General features: G+C 47.1%; 1 protein-coding gene across 1 annotated transcript; it reads right to left on the reverse strand.

The window, feature by feature from the left end:
* Nucleotides 1-201: 201 nt before the first annotated feature.
* CAMK1G (calcium/calmodulin dependent protein kinase IG) lies at nt 202-16,950 on the reverse strand. Its single transcript, XM_075521828.1, has 13 exons — nt 16,717-16,950; nt 11,463-11,580; nt 8,430-8,558; nt 7,826-7,900; nt 6,919-7,057; nt 6,653-6,776; nt 6,023-6,098; nt 5,356-5,468; nt 4,246-4,324; nt 3,735-3,822; nt 2,560-2,987; nt 1,900-2,030; nt 202-930 (listed from the first exon to the last, which is right to left on the reverse strand). The coding sequence occupies exons 2-12, from the start codon at nt 11,552-11,554 to the stop codon at nt 1,937-1,939; spliced, it is 1,437 nt and encodes a 478-aa protein (XP_075377943.1). The 5' UTR covers nt 11,555-11,580; nt 16,717-16,950; the 3' UTR covers nt 202-930; nt 1,900-1,936.
* Between the last annotated feature and the right edge of the window lie 1,921 nt (nt 16,951-18,871).

Genomic DNA, 18,871 nt, shown 5'->3' on the forward strand with positions numbered 1-18,871 from the left:
CTCCTAGATCTTTTGTCAAAGAACCAGATCACAGAAATAGAGAATTTTATCCATTTTATCGTATCTATACAACATACCTATATTCACACAAAGAAGAGAAATGCAATCTCATGCTCAAAGGTGAAGTCAAATGTCTTGTTTGACTTTCTGCCACAATCTGCTTATTTACCATGTAACGCTTTGCCAGAAAATACCAGAGGGAGCAGGCCGGCAGATGCACAGGGAATGCTTTAGAAGGGACTTAATAGACCGTTTCCACATCAGATTTCTATGAATAACCAACAGGCACTTTACAAAACAAAACTCAGCTTTATTAAGCAAGTATTTATTGTGCAATTACAGACTTGGAAGCAGGGAATTTAGACCTTGCTGTGATTATTATCAGACATATGGAGGTTGCTAGCAGGTTGCCTCTCCTTTTGTAGCTGAATGAGAACTGCGCAGCCTGGGCAGCTGGTTGATGCTGAACTTGAGTGCTGAAGCCTGGGACTAACCAAAATCCGAGGAGTGGATAGGATGCAGATTGTAAAAATAACTGAGCTGCCACTGAGTAAAACTCTGCATGGCTTTGGTTTATAGGATTTACGTTGTGCAGTGCACTTATGCATTGGACAACTAAACAGTATACAGAAAACAAAAGCTTATAGCATTGAGTGATGTCGTATGGATAATATACACTGAATATGCTAGCAGTAGCCTCAGACTTTCCTTTGCTGAAGTGCCTTCTCCCAGCTTTAAGGATCCAGAAACACCCCGAGGTCACTGCATTGATGGATTCCTGGGACTAACGTGCTGCTCGTCGCCAGTCGGTCGCTGCTCTCTGAGACGCTGCTGCCCGCCTGCTCCTGGCAGGTCACAGCCTCCTTTCTTGCTCGCACTGTTGATGTCTGGCTTTGAAGTGCAGAAAAGAGTAAAACAGCCCTTCTGTTTCTGCAAGAGAGAGAATTTCAATTGAGGATTGAACTTTGTTTCACTAGACTGCTACCTTCAGAATGTGCTCTGTTAATAAGCAGTAGCATGGGGGTTAGGAACAGCTTAGATCCCTTTGTGTGCTTTATTTACAAAGGGCTATTACATGACTGATCATTGGAATGGACCTTTTTTGGATCCTATAGTAGATCTTACTTGCATTTGTCTCTTCTGTTAATCCTTTGTATATTACAGTTCTGTTCATATAATCTCATCAGTAGTCATAAAAGATGATAGGATGTAGCTCACTTCATGTAGCTTTTGTGGAGAACTATGCTAGCATATGCTCACCTTTGAGGAACATTCTTCGGTGCAGGATCTAAGAGCAATTATTCTTACCACTCACATACAAGGTGGTGCGAATGATAACAATTTAGCTAGTTTTCATGATTGTACTCTGCTCACCTACAAAACGAACATCTCCACGCGCTGCTCTCTGGTAACAAAGCACCTTAAACTGACCTGCCTGGACCAAATCTGGGAAAGGGAACAGCCCTTCAGGCTGCAGAAATGTCCTGTCTACACTTGACCATGGACCAGCAGCCCTTTGCTCATGGTCACAGCTGAGACCCAGCTGAAAAGCCCTAATCCCAGCTGATGGAGCTGGTTCCAGTGTGATTCCCAGTGAGCAGCTTTGAATAATTGTAGAGTTTGATATGACAGATCCACGCTGGGCTTCCTTTCACATGCTCCTTGGACAGCCCTATTGTAATTGTAAAAGTTGGATTCAGAGTCACTGGACTGGCCTTAATGGAAGCTGAAAGATGAGTTCTTCCCTGAAAGATGGTTTAGTTAAGGCTTTTTCTGTTGCAAAAAACCTTAAGTCAATTTATTTCATGTACAATCACTTTGCTATTTGTGCCTTTCCCTTTTTCATGCCATAATGGGATTAATTAAAAGCAGCTAGTGACTGGATTGCAGAGCACTTACCGCTGGCAATGTGGGGAGCCCGGAGGCTGCCTCCTCATCACATGATCAAACAAACTCCAGTTTGCCCAGTGCCACAGTGAGAAGAGTGTTTACTGGTTTTCATTGGAACAAGAACTTCTGATTTGAAATGACTGGTTGGAAATAGAAGAATCAGAAGAGAAAGAAGAAAAAAGAGAAATAGCAGTATTTATGATCATTCTGCAGGCAAATTGAAGTTGTGTTTTTAATATAAAGAACATCAGCTGCTGAAAGCAAAGCAGAGCTGGGTGCAGGTCAACGCTGCAGCAAAGGCAGGGGCCAGTCACTCAGCACCAGCTGAGTCATTGGCATCAGCGGCTTTAACCACAGGCAACTGCAGTTTCTGGAAAGCAAATGTGCTCAAGTCAATGGAGCGTGGCAGCTGAGCACTGCTGCCTCAGCTCGCTGCAAGCTTTGCCACGCAGCCTGGGCAACGTGCCTCTCCTGGTGCTCCTACAAGCATGGAAGACACTTGGCTGGGCACCGCTATCCAGCCAGTCAAAACGTTTGCTTCTGTCCTTATTCTTCCCTTCTTTCTACCTCCACCTGGGGCTGGCAACTTAAGTGCCAGGCAACTCCTTCCAGAGATGGTTATTCCCATATACCTTGTTGGAAACTATGGCTAATGACTTGGATACCTACTGGGATTTTGCAGATTTTTTAAGCAGCACTGTCTCGGAGCAGAAGGACGTCTTTGTTTTCTCGTGCCCCATGCAGGCTGGACTGCAGCCACAAGAAGTTCTGGTTGGTGGGCTATGGTTATCTGGCAGGACCAGGCCGCTGCCTGCGGGCAGCGGTCCGTTCTCCGAGTGGCTTTGCAGCTTTCCCTCTGCCATTCCTGTGTCTTTCTCCAGCTGAGCGGGAGGGTTTGCACAGCCCTGCGTGGGGACCAGAGGCAGTGACATGTCCTTGTCTTCGTTTGGCGTTGCTGACCGGGTGGCTGCCATGGGTGTGTTGGGTCTGGACGCCTCTGAGACTTGTATAACGGGGAGGGTGCTTTCAGCCGCTGCGTGACCGTTCATGTGGAGCTTCCTCATGTGGTGCACAACGGCTGCGGCATTGAAGGCTTGCTGGGGAAAAAGACAAAAGCCCCACGGTGAGCACCTAGTGATGCCAGGCTGGGTGGGTGCTGCGGGACGAACGGACTGTCCCGCTTGGGCGCAGGGTGGGCAGTGCTGTACTGGGTAGCGCTGACTGTTTGCACAGCATGTGGAAAGTGGGATGCGCTCGTTCCTGGTATAAACACTGCGGTTTCCACTGAGTGCAAACTGTGGATGCTTTTGAAGACTACAACCACTTTTACACGAGGAAATCAGGGGGAACAGCTGTAAATTACCCCGCAGTGTGAAATGGAGACTAGAGCTGAATTTTGAGTGTAAGTATTTAAAAAGCTATCGTACACGTGGTTCCTATGGCGTTCCCCTCTCCATCTAAATTCTTACTAGAACTCTTGATATAAACGAAGTACTGCTTTATCTTCGAGGCTGAAAGGAGGAAAAGCTGGATTAAGCTCCCAAAAAGACCTGCTGATGGAGCACCAAGTTCACTCCCTCAGTATACAGGCAATAATCCTTTACTTTCTTGGCGAGGCCGCTACAGTGCAATGTTTGTGGTAAATCTACCAGTATGCGTTGCAGCAGGGAATATTGGTCCAAACATACTATAAACAGTAACCGCATACAATTTTCAGGCAGCCTTTGGAGGATCTCAGCTTGTGGGTTCTTACCCGCACGGCTGAAGCCTTGCTTATTGCTAGATGGCAGCAACTGGCATTTGTTAGTGAAATGGCTCTAGGCTCCCACCAGCAGACAACTTACCCTCCATTTGCTCTTTGCAAAGTTTTTCTGAATCTGAGCGCTGACAGATGGGTATATGTCACGGTGAAGGGCTGTATTTCCATTAATCCTGCAGATGGGGAGAGAAGAAAATGGGCTCGTAGGCAGATGGCATTTGTAAGGCATTCCATATTCTGGAGGCAACTAACTGCTTTGTACGTTCAATCAGCAATAATTAAACCCAAAGGAAAAACAGCAACAAAATGTAACACAAACACACACTTCAAAGCTTGGAAAGGCTCAGGGTGGGATTTCTTCTTTGCCTCTGTTTATGGAGGCAAATATGCACAAATTGCATCTTTAATTATTCATCATTTTCTTTCTTCGCACACAAAAAAGAAGCACCCAGGGCCATGCGGAGGCAGGCGGTGACGTTAATAACGGGCTGGGGAGACACCCCTGTTCTCAGCTACCACCGAGCACGTGGAGCGAGACGCGGAGGCTGGTAAATCCCCGTGGCCACCAGCTACTGCCGGGGCCCCGGTCCTCTCACCATGGGTGCCGCAGGGCTTCTTCACAGGTAAACCTCGTGTTCGGGTTTTTCTCCAGTAAATGTCTGATGAAATCCTTGGCTGTTTAGGAGGGGAGGAGAAGCAGAGAGAAAAAGGTTATTTTCTCCTTGTTCCAAGGTATGATCCTAATAGGAGATGGTAAACGCTAGCAGGTAAACATTGCAAAGCTCAGCCCCGAGGAGGTGGTGTTTGTACCGCTTCATTACTCCGTTAAAGGGGGATGTTTGTAGATGAAAAAATATTAACTAGGGACGTACCAAACTTCAGCCTTAGATTTTGAATTTGAGTTGAATTATTCAGCTAAAAAATAACTCTAAAAAACATAAGAAAGTGCAAACTGAGCATATTTAGAAATTGCCCTAAAGAACAGTTACATCCCTCCCATTTTTTTTTTTTCCTTTTTTTTTTGCAGGGAGGATTGCAGTGTTTGTTATTAAGTCCTAACAAACTTCATGCTAGTTTTGTTTGCGTGTATAAAAGACTGATGTTCAAAATATGCTGCTAAGATGTTGGCTTCAGTAAACTCTGTGCAGGCGAGCTCCACAAGCAGGTTAGTCAGTCTGGTGGAAGGGTGCAGCGGTGGCTGACATGGCTTGCTGTGTTGCTGTAAGGAAATGTGACCTGATGGGAAGAAAAGCAAAGGAAAAAAAAGAAAAAACCAAAAACAAACCAGAAAAACAGAGTGAAAAAAACCTGGCGTTCCCCTGCTTCCAAGGGGAACCTAAGCCCGCTCTGAGCTCGCTAATTGTGTTTGTGAAAATCAGAGTTATGTTAACAGAGGCTTCAGCTGAGGGTGCTGCATTACAGGCAGGATGCAAGGTACCCCAGGCTCTGCCAGTGCAGCTCGGCTTTGGCATCATCACCCCTGCTACTGCGGTGCCGGGAGCCTCTGCAATCAGTTCCCACGTCTGGGGGTTTGCTGCTGCGTGAGTGACTCAGTTCAACGCTTCACCCTTTCCCGTCCCTGCCGAGGCAAGCAAAGGGTGTTCGGGGGGTGCGCGGGGGTTCGGCTGGTGCAGGCTCGTGCCCAGGGGTTGCAGGGCTCTGGCTTGTGGGAGGGAGCGTGGTGCTTCCTCGTGCTGGAGCTTTACCTGACTCGGAGATGTCGTCCCAAAACGGAGACTCAAACTCATAGTAGCCTTCCTTAATCTTTTCAAACAGTTTGGATTCGGTCTCTTCGTAGAAAGGAGGATACCCGCACAGCCTGGAACAGAGCAGAAAGCCAGCGGTCCTTCAGCGCCGCCATCCACGTCTGCACAGGCTCCTCCACAGCCCGGGCAACACGAGGGAGTGAGTAAGAGAGGCTGCTGCTCTATCCATCCATCTGTCCCTCACATCTAAGTGTATTGGTAAAGCTGCAGAAAAGAGTTAAAAACTTAACTGCAGCAGCGAAAGGACAAAGCCACAGCTGGTATATAGCTGTATGGTGTGGGAGGAAATGAAACAAAAAGTACCGAGGAAGACTGAATGATATTTGTAGGCAACTGAAAAAAACCAAAGCATAGGATGAGGTACATAATAGAGAAAATGCGATTCCTTTCATCTTCGCTCCAGTACTTGATTCCCCATATCCCTTTAGTTTCTATGGTCTAGTGAGTCTGTGCAAAGGAAGAATACATCGCCGCTGTATTCCTGCAGCAAAATGGGAGGTCCAGTATCGCCTCCGCTTGCGCTGCCGCTCTGCAGAGCTGTCTGAAGCAATGGAGGAGTTGGGAAACTCATGGAAAAATAAGTAGGATGCTGTTTGCTCTTACTCACAGGATATAGGTGATGACTCCAATAGACCAGCAGTCTACGGCTTTGCTGTATGGTTTCTGGGCGAGGACTTCGGGGGCTGCAGAACAGCAAAACTAAATGTGAAAATTCTAAGCAATAATAAATTGCTCAATACTGGGAAAAGCAGTAGTCCTTGTACACTCGGCCTCTGAGGTATCAGTGCAGGAGAATCAGCCAGTAACAGCCCCATTTACCAGTTGGATTGGTCTGTGCTTTTTGTATCTATTTTATGCCATTGAATAGAAAGAGCCAGTGACAATTTCTGCCTGCATCCTGAGGTTTTAACCAGTAAGCTGTGGATCAAGCCCATGCAGTCTGGTGGACATCAAACAAAATCCCATTGTGTTAAAATTTCAATAAATACATGACTAATGCTGAAGTACTTTTTTATCGTTTTCTTTGCACTTTTAAACATTCTGGGATTCTACAGTCTCTACGTTAATCTGTAATCTAGTCTTTATGTGGTCCATGCAGTGCGTCTGTGAGTAGCATGTTGTTGTTAACATAATTATGTATATTTTTTTTTCTTTCTGCTAGGCAACGTACTGTACATGCACAACCTTTTTTCCAGACAGTCCCCCAGCACAAGCCCGTTCCTGATCCTTGGCTTACCAACATATCCCGGAGTCCCGCAGGCAGTGGACATGATGCCATTCTGTTCCATTTTAGACAAGCCGAAGTCCGTGATCATGATTTTGGAGTTCTCTTCGGGAGTAAGGTAAAGAAGGTTTTCAGGCTGTGAACACGGAGTGGTCAGAGGTTGAAATTTGTAGTAGAGAAATGGAAAGGAACAACAGAAAGTCACGGGGCAGAGCGGGTGAAGCCTGCAGTCACGCCAGCTCCCCGAGGCGCTGCTGTTGCTGGGGGACAGGTCTCACCTTCAGGTCGCGGTGAACTATTCCATTTTCGTGGAGGTACTTCACTGCTGTCAGGACCTGGTGGATCACCACACTTGCATCTTTCTCAGTGTAAACGCCTCGTTCCAAAATTCGGTCAAATAGCTCTCCCCCAGATACCCTGTGGAAATGGTAGTTCAGAAAGAAAAAGACTGAAAAGAAAATTAAACAAAGCTAATCATGCTTTTGTTTTAGGCAAGCTGGTCCTTCTACAACTCCACCTACAGTAGAACTGTTCCTTGGGCAGCAGTTTTTGTGAGGCTGAGAGGCTGACGGACACTGTTGAGTGCAATTTCAGGGTGCCAGTAAGCATTACTGGTAAACCTAGGGATTTTGGGTAAGGTTACGATGCAACTCCCGGCACGTCTGAGCCGCAGGCATCCAGCACCTTGGGCAGGACTGCCTCCAGGCTCTGCTACGCAGTGGATATAGGCTTTTGTGTGATTGCTTCCTTTTAGCTAAATTTGCAAGTTAGCAGTAGCAGCCGGGTGCTCGGAGCTGATGCCCACAGCGAGCTGCTTTCTCTGCAGCTGACATGTTGCCCGTTTTCATTTCTAGAAACCCTGCATGGCACAGCTTTAATTAGAAATACTTCTGTCTCTACCCTGCTCAACTGTGATGAATTAATTTGCATAAATAGATCCTAATCTTGGTTTAGAAACTTGCTGCTAAAATGAGCATGGGCCAAGACAGCATGAGAAGTGTCCAGGTTAGTTCAAACCACGTGGCTCTCGCTTTGTTAGCGAGGGGTGTTTGAATGGCTCTCGTGCAGGCAACTTTTACATGTGAGGGGCTCTGGTGTGTAGGTGCTGAAATACGGTGCATCAGCCTGGTCCTGCCACTCTTCTTCCTCCGTGGCCCACAAAGAAATGGCTCTGCTGATACTTACAGCTGCATGACCAGGTAGAAGTGCGTTGTGCTCTCATAAATATCTTCTAAAGTCACGATGTTTTCGTGCTTTATTCTGCAAAGATAAATGTGGGTCAGAAACAAACCTGGCAAGGACAAAGTGGCTTCTCAAGTGGAAAACGCAACAGTTGTCTTGCTTTAATCACCAGTGAAAGTTCACTGGGCTGTTTGGTGGCTGATCTCCCTCCCCCTGCGTGGCAGAGGATCGTTGACAACACTGCCAGCTCCCTTCGGAGCACCAGGCACCAACAGCGGAGGACCAGACCCTTCGTTTTTAAGCAGCTGCCTGCTCTGCATCAGGTGCCTTACTTGGACTGCAAAAGCATTAACTCTGGTTCTCCTTTCCCTGAGTACTGCTTTGCTTCATCTACCTCCTTCCACAGGTCTGGGGCTGTACGACTGTTGGGGTTACAAGTCCAGCCAAGGAACAAGAGAAGAAACTTTACTAATCTACTAATTCACAATACCATTTATATATTCTTTAAAAAGAAATACTTGTTTCTTTATATTATTCTTACTGTAGAGCCACACATCTTAGGAGAGGACATTAGTTCTACTTTACGTTACAACGTATATATACTCACTTTTTCAACACTGCTATTTCATTCTCCAAGCTGCTATCCCTTGTGAGAGGAGACTTCTTGATGCATTTCAGAGCAAAGAGCTTGCCAGTGCTTCTTTGCTTCACTAGGAAAACTTCTGAAAAGGCACCTCTGCAGAGAGGAGAAGAAGTTGTGTTTCAGTAGACGCTGCTGCTGTGAACTGGATGGATACTTAGAGAACGAGGAAATAACACAAAAAACCAATATGGTAGTAATTTAACTCTTATGTGGATGCTGATTGTAAAGCTAGAACTGTATCTCCAGCAGCACCAAACTTAGGATATTCAATGCAAGGTTATGCAATACGTAGAAAAAAATCCCCAATTTTTCTCTGTTTGTAGAGAAAAGGTTATTTTTGCATAGTTCATCATGAAGCTGTGTTGAGGTAGCGGACAAAAAAGATCCCTGCAATGAAATTCAATCACATTCTTCAGGATTGCCTGGAAAGCCAGGCAGGCGTGTTACTCCCGCGTGTGCCAGGCTACGGGCCGGGGTCAGAGCACGCCTCCGGGGAGGCGATGGCAAACACCCTTTTCAGCGAGCGCCTCGGGGACGGGTGCAGGAAGAGGCACCCTCCGTGGTCTCGCAGCTCGCTGCCTTTCAAGGAACCTTTGCGCTTGAATCCGTTGGAACTGGGGGGATTTTCCCGGGCTAAGTGCAAGTCCAGCCGAGGGCCGTATCGATAACCACCTCGCTGATGGGGCAGTCTGCAGCTTGGGCGCTCCTTGGGGTTAACAACCCCCCGTGGAAAGATCTCAACAGCCTCCAACTCTAACGGGGCCAAATTCCTGCTTAATACAAATCGTGTCTCCTCAAAGCCCCCGCCGTCTTAAAGTAGTCCTTCACTTCCCCTGGTCAGCATTGCCCTGAGGACTGAGATGGCCGAATTGCAGTGAGGAGAGCCCAATTATGTTGCTGTTTGGGTATATCAATCAACGTTTTGTATATCTAAAGTGCAAAACAACTGGATAACCTCAGTTAATACTTTCATTCAGCATCCAACGTGTTTTCTGTTCTGCAGAGGCTGCTAATACCTGCGTACCCGTAGTGACAAAGTGACAATGAGTGTGTTGTGCATTCCTGATATGGGTTCAGCCCAGTGCAGCGATAAGCGGGTATTTATAACATGCCTAAAGCTTGCAATCCTGTTAAAGGTTTGTCTTAGGCAGCTGAACACGTGTCTTGGGATAGTGACAGTGCATTCTTTGCCAGGTCAGTCCTCAATAATCCTCATCAAATAAGCAACAGATTAATTGATGGCAGTTAAATGGAACTTGCCACTGAGTCTGCAAAGTGCTGCAGGGAGCCGGAGGGCAGAGTGAGGAAGGTGAGCGCAGTGGAAGCACCTTCTTGGTTGGGATGCTATTGCAGCAAACCCAATAAACAAGGGCAGAAAACCTGTATCTCCCGTAATCCACTAAACGAAGAATCCAGCACGCTGTGCAGATAGGTTGGCTGAGCACGGAGCCGTCCCCATCTGGCACGCGGCGCTGCGCTCGTGTGTCTTCGTTAGGGAGTGGCAGCCGGCGATGGTGCGGGGGGGAGCAGGAGCCTAAGGCAGCTCCTTGCTCGGCTCAGCTTTCCTTCTCCTCCAGTCGGCCCGAGTGCTGCTGAAACAATGTGCAAGACCATTGGGGCTGTGAGGAATTGGGCTGTGCCAGGACCGGTTCCTAGCAAGGAAAATAATAATAATAATACCCCCCCCCAAAAAAAACAAAAAAAACAAAAAACAAAAAAAAAAAACAAAAAAACCCATAGGTTTTTGGGAAGGCATCCCAACAGATGAACTTGGATCTTTGTTTCACTCGGTAGATTATATGCAATGGTCTTCTCTCTTCTGGCCCAAAAAGCAGGTGGTGTTGGGACCTTTTCCTTGCTTCGCACATTTTTCTTCTTTTATCCATATAAACTCTGAAGGCTGTTTTGTGGAAATGCTTTTCAAGTTCCTGAGAGCTCTCAGGGAATAGGCAGGGATGTCCTCACTAAGGTCCCTAATCCAACAGTTGTGGATGCTGGGGGAAGGTGATAGTAAGTTTCCAGGTAGTTTTAAGTCCCAGATCTTCATTTATATTCTTCAGCTAGCTGAAGCAGTGCATGTGGAAAAAATCCCAATTTTTAATGCTAAATTTTCATATTAATGTAATAATAGGAAACGAACAACCTACAAATCAGATGCTGGGGCATCTGTTCCATACATCTGTCCCAAACAGTTTATAATAATTACGCCCCTTATTAAAAAATGATGAATCAACAAGTTGGCTAGGGGAGAACAAAGCTTCTTCTAACCTCATTCCTTTAGAGAAAGCTGCTGGATAATTTAACTAATTTCTGAGGCTGACCAGGAACACAATAATTTAAAATGTCACCCAACTCTGGACTAGCTGTTTTGTGGGAGCTTTGCCGTGGGTTCTAAAGTCGCAGAAAATTTGGCTGTGACAGAACTTGGCGGTGGAGGTAATTCAATTCCTCCTCCACCACCTTGGAAATGTTTTCTTGTCTCATTCGCATGAATAGGCAAATTAAGCTGTTAACTCACAGAGAAGTATCGTACAACTTGAACATCCTTGTTCTTGTTTCATCCCTCAACTGAGTCAGGGTTTATGAGCTAAATATACCACTTATTATTATAATACCTCTCCCGGAGCTATCCCTTGACCTTGCAGCAGCAGCAGACCAGTGTGCTCAGCAGGAAAAGAGCAAAAACTTTAACTAAGCTGTCGTGCAGGCTTAGAGGGAAAGGAGGAAAGGGCAGAGCTGACCCGAGCTGTGCCGCGGGGCTGGGTGGGAAGGAGCTGCTTCGGTGCTGCTTGGCAAGCACGAGCCATGAATCAGAGCACCAGCAGCGACTGTGCAGCAGCGACGGGGCGCCCACCCCTCACCCGGAGACGGGTGCCTGTCTCGGGAGGGAGCCGTTTTCCTGTGGCGTTGGCCAGCGCCAGGAAGGGAGTCGCTGCCCTGGGCTGGGAAGCCGGTACCTAGAGGCGGCTCTGTCTGGGGAGCAGCTGTGGTACTTACGATCCCAGGGCCTCCATGAAAATGAATGTTTTTCGGATGTTGCTCGTCTGTTTCTTCCAGGAGCTGCCATCGTCCTCTTCCTTGCGACCCATCTCCTCCAGAGTGGAAGCAGGGAACGCTGCGAGGAAGAAGAGGAGGAGAGAGGTGACTGATGTGGCAGGCGCTCGCGTGAAGAACAGGACTACCCAGCAGCTAGCTGGATTCGGGATGCCGTGAATGGTGTTTGCTCGGTCAGAGGAGTCAGACTTTTCAAGTATATGAAATTTTGTGCTGCTTTTGCCACTCGCAACTGTTAGTGCTGACCGCGTCCCTGCCGTTACGTCCTGCTCCAGCCGTCAGTGCGGTGCAATACCAGATCAGCTGGGTAGGAGCTGGTGACCATATGGTAATACTCTCTTGTCAGTGTACTCATGTAGCGCATGTTGGCAATTACGAATGTTTATACTGTGCTTCACATTTAGTGGTTAAAAAAGCCCTGCTGAATGGTTGCTAATTTTAACTAAAGCATCCATGACTTAATGGATTAAAAGTTAGGTCCAACTAGTGATGGAGATGGATTATGGTCGAGCTGCTTTATCACTCAAATAATAAATAGTTTAAAGAGCTCATGACTGCAGGGAGGGGAATTGATATAAAATATTTTGTTGATCTGTCTCGTACAGTTTGTGCTGCTGTCATCTTTAATTTTTGTTAATTGACAGATTGCTTTCGCTCTGAGTCATAACCTTCCCGTTGCCTTTTTCTCGCAGGGCTGCGATGCCGCGGAGCTGGCTGGCGGGAGGCCGCTGACATGGCGAAGGGGTGCCCAGCCCTGCTGGCGTGAGTCTGTGCCGCAGACGTGGAGCAAGCGGTCCCCGCCTGCAGCCCCCCACTTGGCGCGCAGGGGCTGGCGAAGGCAGCTCGCAGAAAATGCAGCTTTCTGGAGTCGCCCCTGCTCTGCGGGGTGGTGGCTGAGCCCGTGTTATCGGCGTTGGAGGATGTAACTGCAGGAATCTGGTCTGTCGGTAACCGCAGCCGTGGGACTCCGGCTGATCCGTGCATCTGAAACACACTGCTGTTCACGGGCGGCTTGACCTTGGTCAGGTCCCAGTCCCCACCTCCCCCCCCACCGCTAAGCTCTTTAGAGCACAGGCTGGGCAGCACCGCTGTAATACAGAAGGTAACGGTGTCAGCCTGGGGGGAGCTCACCGGAGGGGTGGCAGAATTAGTTAGAGCTTGCACAAGGTCTGGGAGGTGTGAAATGTTATACAAATATCTAAACACCCTTAATAAGATCAGGTCTAACATTACGGAGCTGGAAGTGCGCTGGAAGGTGAGAAAGAAGCCCTGAGACTAGAAAAAAAAATATTTATATTAAAAAAGTGTCTTGTCCACACTATGGGGATACGAAAGAAATGCGCTGGAAATATCCCCAGGCAGCAGGGGTTTGGGTGCTGACAGCAGCACCCGTGGCACGGGGAGCATCCCCTTGGCACGGGGAGCATCCCCTTGGCACGGGGAGCATCGCACTTCTCGAGGGCAGGAGCGGCTGCCCCAAAGCCTGTGAGACACAGCTGAGCCTTCGAAAGACAAAGCACAATCTTTCACGTAAAACTAAGTGTTTGGAAAAGGCGGAAGTATTAAAGCAGAGAAAAAGCTGAAAGATAGCTTAGATATTGAATTCCTCCTGAACCTAGTTTATCTCCCTAATTAGCACGGTTTCAGGGTTTTGAGCTCCTTGACACAATTTTTTAAAGGTTAATTTAACATTATTGGAAACAAAATTGACTCAGTTGTAACAGTTGAAGGCTTCAGTCCATAAAATCACCAAAGGCCAGCGTGCACTTGACCTTTATTTACCTTCTGGATTCTGATGCACGTGTGACTCCTAGAAATACAACTCCTTATAAAAACCAGCCATATCTTGCTGTTTAGAATCAGTGAAGATCAAAAGTTTTCACAAAAACGCTGATCAAGTAGTAGAAACTTTTCTGCCAGTATTTTGAGCCCCAAAATGAAGTCTTCATTCGGAGTCATCCGCCCATCCCAAATCTCTACAGAACTGGAACGTCACAAAAAGAGAATGCTCAGCAGAGACGTTCAGCTGCTGGTGGAAGGTGAGTTTTATCTGCTTTAACCAAATATCAAATGCATGATGCCAGTGTGATGTTGAATGATGGGTAAAATTCAGATGACCTCTCTGTTTCTTTCCCAGCCTACTGTCAAACAAAGAATATGAAGTAAAAAGAAAAGTAGGTCAGCCCGGCCCCAGGGACAAACAGTATTTTAGTCTCCGTTCCTGCGCAGCCCCTGCACTAAAGTGCAGCCCGGTTGGCACAAGCTCTTTGGGGGCAGCCCGAGAGTGGCGCGGTGCGGAGAAATCGCTCCTGGAGAGGCTGGTCCGTGCCACGGGCACCAGGGCAGAGGCGGCCGTCCCCTCCCCGGCGGGAGTGACAGTGGAGCCACGTACACTCGCTTCTGTGAATTTGGCCCATTCGAGCACCAGCGTCAAATTTGCCCAAACTTGCTCGTTTGAGCTCGATTCCCTTAGTATTCTCATGTTTAATTCCTTGTGAATTCAACAAGTTTCTTTTTAAAATGGATTTTGCTTCTAAAGGAAGGTAGTATCGTGTTTTCTTTAGTCTCCTGTGAATCATCTGTTCATCTTATAGTTCCTCCTTCTGTTACTCTCTGTGTACGGCATTTGGTTTTGCTGATATCTGGAGAAAAGGCTGGATGAATAGCTCTGACTCCCTACACGTGTATTTGATTTCCTGCTTTCTCAGTTTTTCTGTGCCATCATGAGCAAGTCATTTCCTGCCTCCCCTCGCCTTTCTGCGAGGAAGGGGAGTAAGTGCTGCTATTTTGAGAGCAAAATAATGAAATGTTTGAATTGCCTAAAATGTAACGCTGCATATGTGCTCGGGTGATGAATACTTGCCCACCTTCCTCCTTCCTCATGTTGGATCACATTCTTCTCAATACTTTTTCCTCTTTTGATACACGGGAAAATATTTGCAAAGGGGCTGGGTGCAGGATGCAGAGGCCTCACGGTCCAGCCGTGATTATGGGATTATGAGACCTGTGACTTTCCTGATGCAGGCTCTGGGAACTTGTCTTTACTTTGTCTCTCAATCTGGTTAAGCCACTTGTTGCACTGTGCAGCAGTTTGCAAGAATGCCATGTTTGTTGTCTGGTTTTTGTTATTTATTCAGGCTCTGGCCCAACAACGTCCTGACCTTTCTTGGTGCTAGTACACAGTGTATGGGTAAATGGGGTTTAATGTATCTGCTCGCTTACTTGAAGAAGCTTTACTTTCCCCGGGATAGAAAACATCACGACAAAAGTTGGGCAAACAGGCTTTGCGCTTGGACTGGCAGGTTTTCCTGCCACGTGATGTGTCCGTCTGCGCGCTTCCATCACGCTCCTGACGTACACCGTTTGTCAGATCCATCCTGACGCCCCGTTCACATCTGCATCACCCCCTGGCTTGGTGGGCCTGTCTTCCAGCCACAGCAGTGGGATGCATGGACAGGGTACACCCAATACGCACTTGAAAAACGCATTATTTTAAACACCCAATCTAGAGAAGGGTCCGTGTTCGCCCTGTTGCCCATTCACCTTTTGACAGTGCAAGAACAGTAGTGTGTTAAGATTGCATAATAAAATGGATTTGCTCATTAATTAATGTAGGTAAAGACTTTTGGAGATTAAAACGAAGTACGTAACATTGCTTTAATTTGTTTAGCTTTCCTCTCCCCCATAATAACAAATTAAGCAATATGCAAGACTTCAATCTGATGAGTATATGCTGAAAGTGGTAAATAGTTTCAATATTAATGTCTAACCTTTGGGCTTTTCTACAGACTAAGTCAATAAATGTGACTGCTGCTATACTCTGTCTGATCCAGCAAATGACACATCATTGCTTAGAATGTAATGAATGTTATTATGACCTTGCTTAAATATTTCCTGAAGAAATTTGTTCCGCTTTCATATCCCACAGTAACAAATCCATCTGCAGACAGACACTCTGCTTCTGAATGGATATACTGCATTAGCAAAATTATTGTAAGACATGATTAATAGTCTTGTGACAAAGTTACATATGGAGGGGGAAGATACATGCTGCTTTCACGATTTTGCCTTTAGAATTAGAACAAAGTTGTACTGGGTCTGACTGAGGTGGAGTTAATTTTCCCCCTGGCAGCCCTCCTAGTGCTGTGCTGTGTACGGGTAGCTACAAGGGTGTTGATAACACACCAGTGTTTTGGCCACCGCTGAGCAGAGCTCCGCACCATCGAGGCTGTCTCGCCAACGTCTCCCCCACCAGAAGGTTGGGGGTGGGCAAGATCTTGGGAGGGGACGGAGCCAGGGCAGCTGACCCAAACTGACCAAAGGGGTATTCCATACCATATGACATCCGCTCAGCCACAAAAGCTAAGGGAAAGGAGGAGGAAGGGGGGGCGTTCGTCATGTACGCCGTTTGTCCTCTGGAGCAACCGCTACGCGTGCTGAAGCCCTGCTTCCCAGGAAGCGGCTGGACATCGCCTGCTGATGGGAAGTAGAGAATAAATCTTTTGTTTTCCTTTTGCTTCCGCACGTGGCCTTTGCTTTTGGTTTTGCTAAACTGCCCTTATCTTGACTCACGAGCCTTTCATTATATTTTCTCTCCCCTGTCCAGCTGAGGAGGGGGAGTGATAGAGCGGCTTTGGTGGGCACCTGGTGTCCAGCCAGGGTCAACCCACCACAGTAGTTTACAGAAAAAAAGGAGAATACAAAGTCAAAGAGCTTTGCTTTAAAAAACACACCAAAACAAGCAATCTGCATGTGAGTGGATTAACTGCCAGGCTAGCCTCTGTGTTCAGGGACAAAAGAACAAGAAATTGAAAACATGAGCTCGCCATTGAACACATCCACATTAAACATCTTGTATTCATCCCACCACTCCATCGATTCAAAAGCAGTGTGTTAACTTAGTAGTCCTTGATGAACACTTGCAAAATCACAATTTTCATTACAAATATATCAGATTCCTTAAAATACTTTTGAAGTAAAATGTCAGAAGGCAGCTTTCTATGAAATTGCTAAATGTGAGTGCTGTAGGATATTCAACTAACAGTCTGCGCAGAGACGTCCTCCACTATTTTCCTGTTACTAGATAAAATTCATTTAAAAAAAAAAAACAAACAGGTTAGCCAGAATCCCACCTGCTTCACTGCACAGAACAGACAGGAAAAGCAAATGGCTATTAAGGAAATAATATTTTGCTTACCCAAGTCAGCACAAACAAAGCAACTCCTGTTCGCTGCTGCTCCGGCTCAGCTCCCGCGGTCTGCGGGGATTAGAGCCCGCCTGGGTGCTCGCTGGCAGTGGGGAGGAGGAGATGGCTCTGCCGTGATGGTAACCAGGCAGCACTTCACGGGGAGTAAATTGCCACGAGCACGAGCTGCCTGTGGGTGTGCGTGTGCGTGCACGTCGCTGTCAATAACGGCAGCGGTACCTGGCAGCGCGGACACGGGAACCCGAGCGCTTCGCTGGCAGGAATTGATTCAGCTGCTCTGCTGCCGGGAGAAATGGTGCACGGTGTGCAGCAGCAGCCGCTCCTCCCAAGTACTGAGTTTGGTATTGAAATATTCCTGGGTGGAATGCAAATATAATTTGCCTTAATCAAACAAATGACTTCTCGGTATTAAAAAAACATCCCATTTTCTTTTGTATAAGGTTGGGAGGTCTGTGGGGCCGCACAGGGTGGAGCGGGACTGGACTGGGACAGGGTTTCCTGCCGGGATGCTCCAGCACCCCAGCCCTCTCATCTCCAACTCTGGGAAGGGGACGCTCTCCACCATTTTTAGATGGTACAAAACCATGGAGAAAAAGCATTGCAGCAGAGATTAATCTCCGTCACCAGAGTTTTGGACTATTTTAAACCATGCAATGGCTCTGTTTTGACTTTCAAAACCTCTGTGTGTGTGCCTTCCCAAGAAGCACGGCATATACAAATATCGGAAACATTAATAATTCTTTGAATCTTTGCTATACTGTAGGATTTTTGGAGATAGCAATAACAACTTTACTGGCTGCACTCACAATTGATTTACACTGCCATCTAGAATAATGCATGAAAAAGGTACATATCATTGTGAAGTTTAGTTTTATATCAGGAATAAATCAACTCTGAGGCAATACTAGAAAATTACATTATTTTTCAGTAGCTAGTTCCAAGGTGAAGGCAGTTTAGTATTCTCCACTTCTTTGTTGGCTGGACTTGCATCACTGTGAACTCCACAGTGTCAGGGATTTTGGCCAGAATTTCTGGATGTGGATTTGAATGTTAAGGTTTTGTTTAGCACTAGGTTTTAGTGGAATTTGTATCGATCTGATCTTGAAATCCTTGTAAAGCTTCACCTGTTTCTCCCTTTAACGTCTTTCATGTAGCAGCACCAAAAGCCTTTGTGTGGCCTCCTCTGGAGTGAGGGGGAGCCAGCCCCGCTGCTGGCATCACGGGCGAGACACCAAAATCAGAGTGACGTGAGGTCATTTATTAGGGGTTATATATATGTATACACACCACACATATAGACATATGCCCTAATACGTATGTATGTATAAACGTGGATGTGCAGATCAATCCCTCTGGTCCTGCTGCAGCACAGAATTTCCATTTGCATCCCAGTGTAAAACCCCTGGCAGCTGGCGGAGAGCAGACACCCTCGGCAGGGAGGCACAGCGCCCGGTCCGGCCGCTGGACGCGTGTGCCCGCGGTGCCCGGTGCCCTCCTGGGCCCGGCCAGGGGCCGCTCTGCCCGCCGTGCCTCGGGACAGACCTGGCGTGAGAAAGGTGCTGGCCACTTCTGCGTCTTGCTCTTTCGTTCCTGTCTATTAATTCTAGTTTTAAAACATAAAAACAATTTAGTGCTTTCAGTATTACTGTCTTTCTCGTAGTCAGTTCTCAGCTAATTTCTTATTATTTTATAAGATTTTGGATTTTCTTATTAACTTGTTTTACTCTCTCAAAAGCTATCAGCAATCACATCCTAACTAGAAATTTAATAGCCACAGTTAAAACTCGTGTTGTGTGATAACACAGAAGCAAAGGATACTTTGGACCACGGAGGGCATTTTAAGATAGATTCAGTTGAAGGAACCTCCGTACCCGCAGCAGAGCCCAGTGCTGCCCGCAGGCGCTGGTGAGGTGGCCGGTAGACATGCACGGGGGAGGCAGAGGAGGAAAGCAGCAAGTCCTTGATTGAAATAGGTTCATTATGGTGATAATTCCAAAGAGAGTTCCAATAAGGAGAACAAACTGGCACCTATGCATGAGCATCCATCTTCCCTGTGCTGCTGGTGTCTGACTCCCAGGTTTTGTTCGCCTTGCATGGAGGAGCGCTCACTGGCCCTGCGCGGGGGGCACCGAGGCAGGCCAGGCTG

This window comes from Mycteria americana, chromosome 20 (assembly GCF_035582795.1).
Source record: "Mycteria americana isolate JAX WOST 10 ecotype Jacksonville Zoo and Gardens chromosome 20, USCA_MyAme_1.0, whole genome shotgun sequence".
NCBI lineage: Eukaryota > Metazoa > Chordata > Aves > Ciconiiformes > Ciconiidae > Mycteria > Mycteria americana.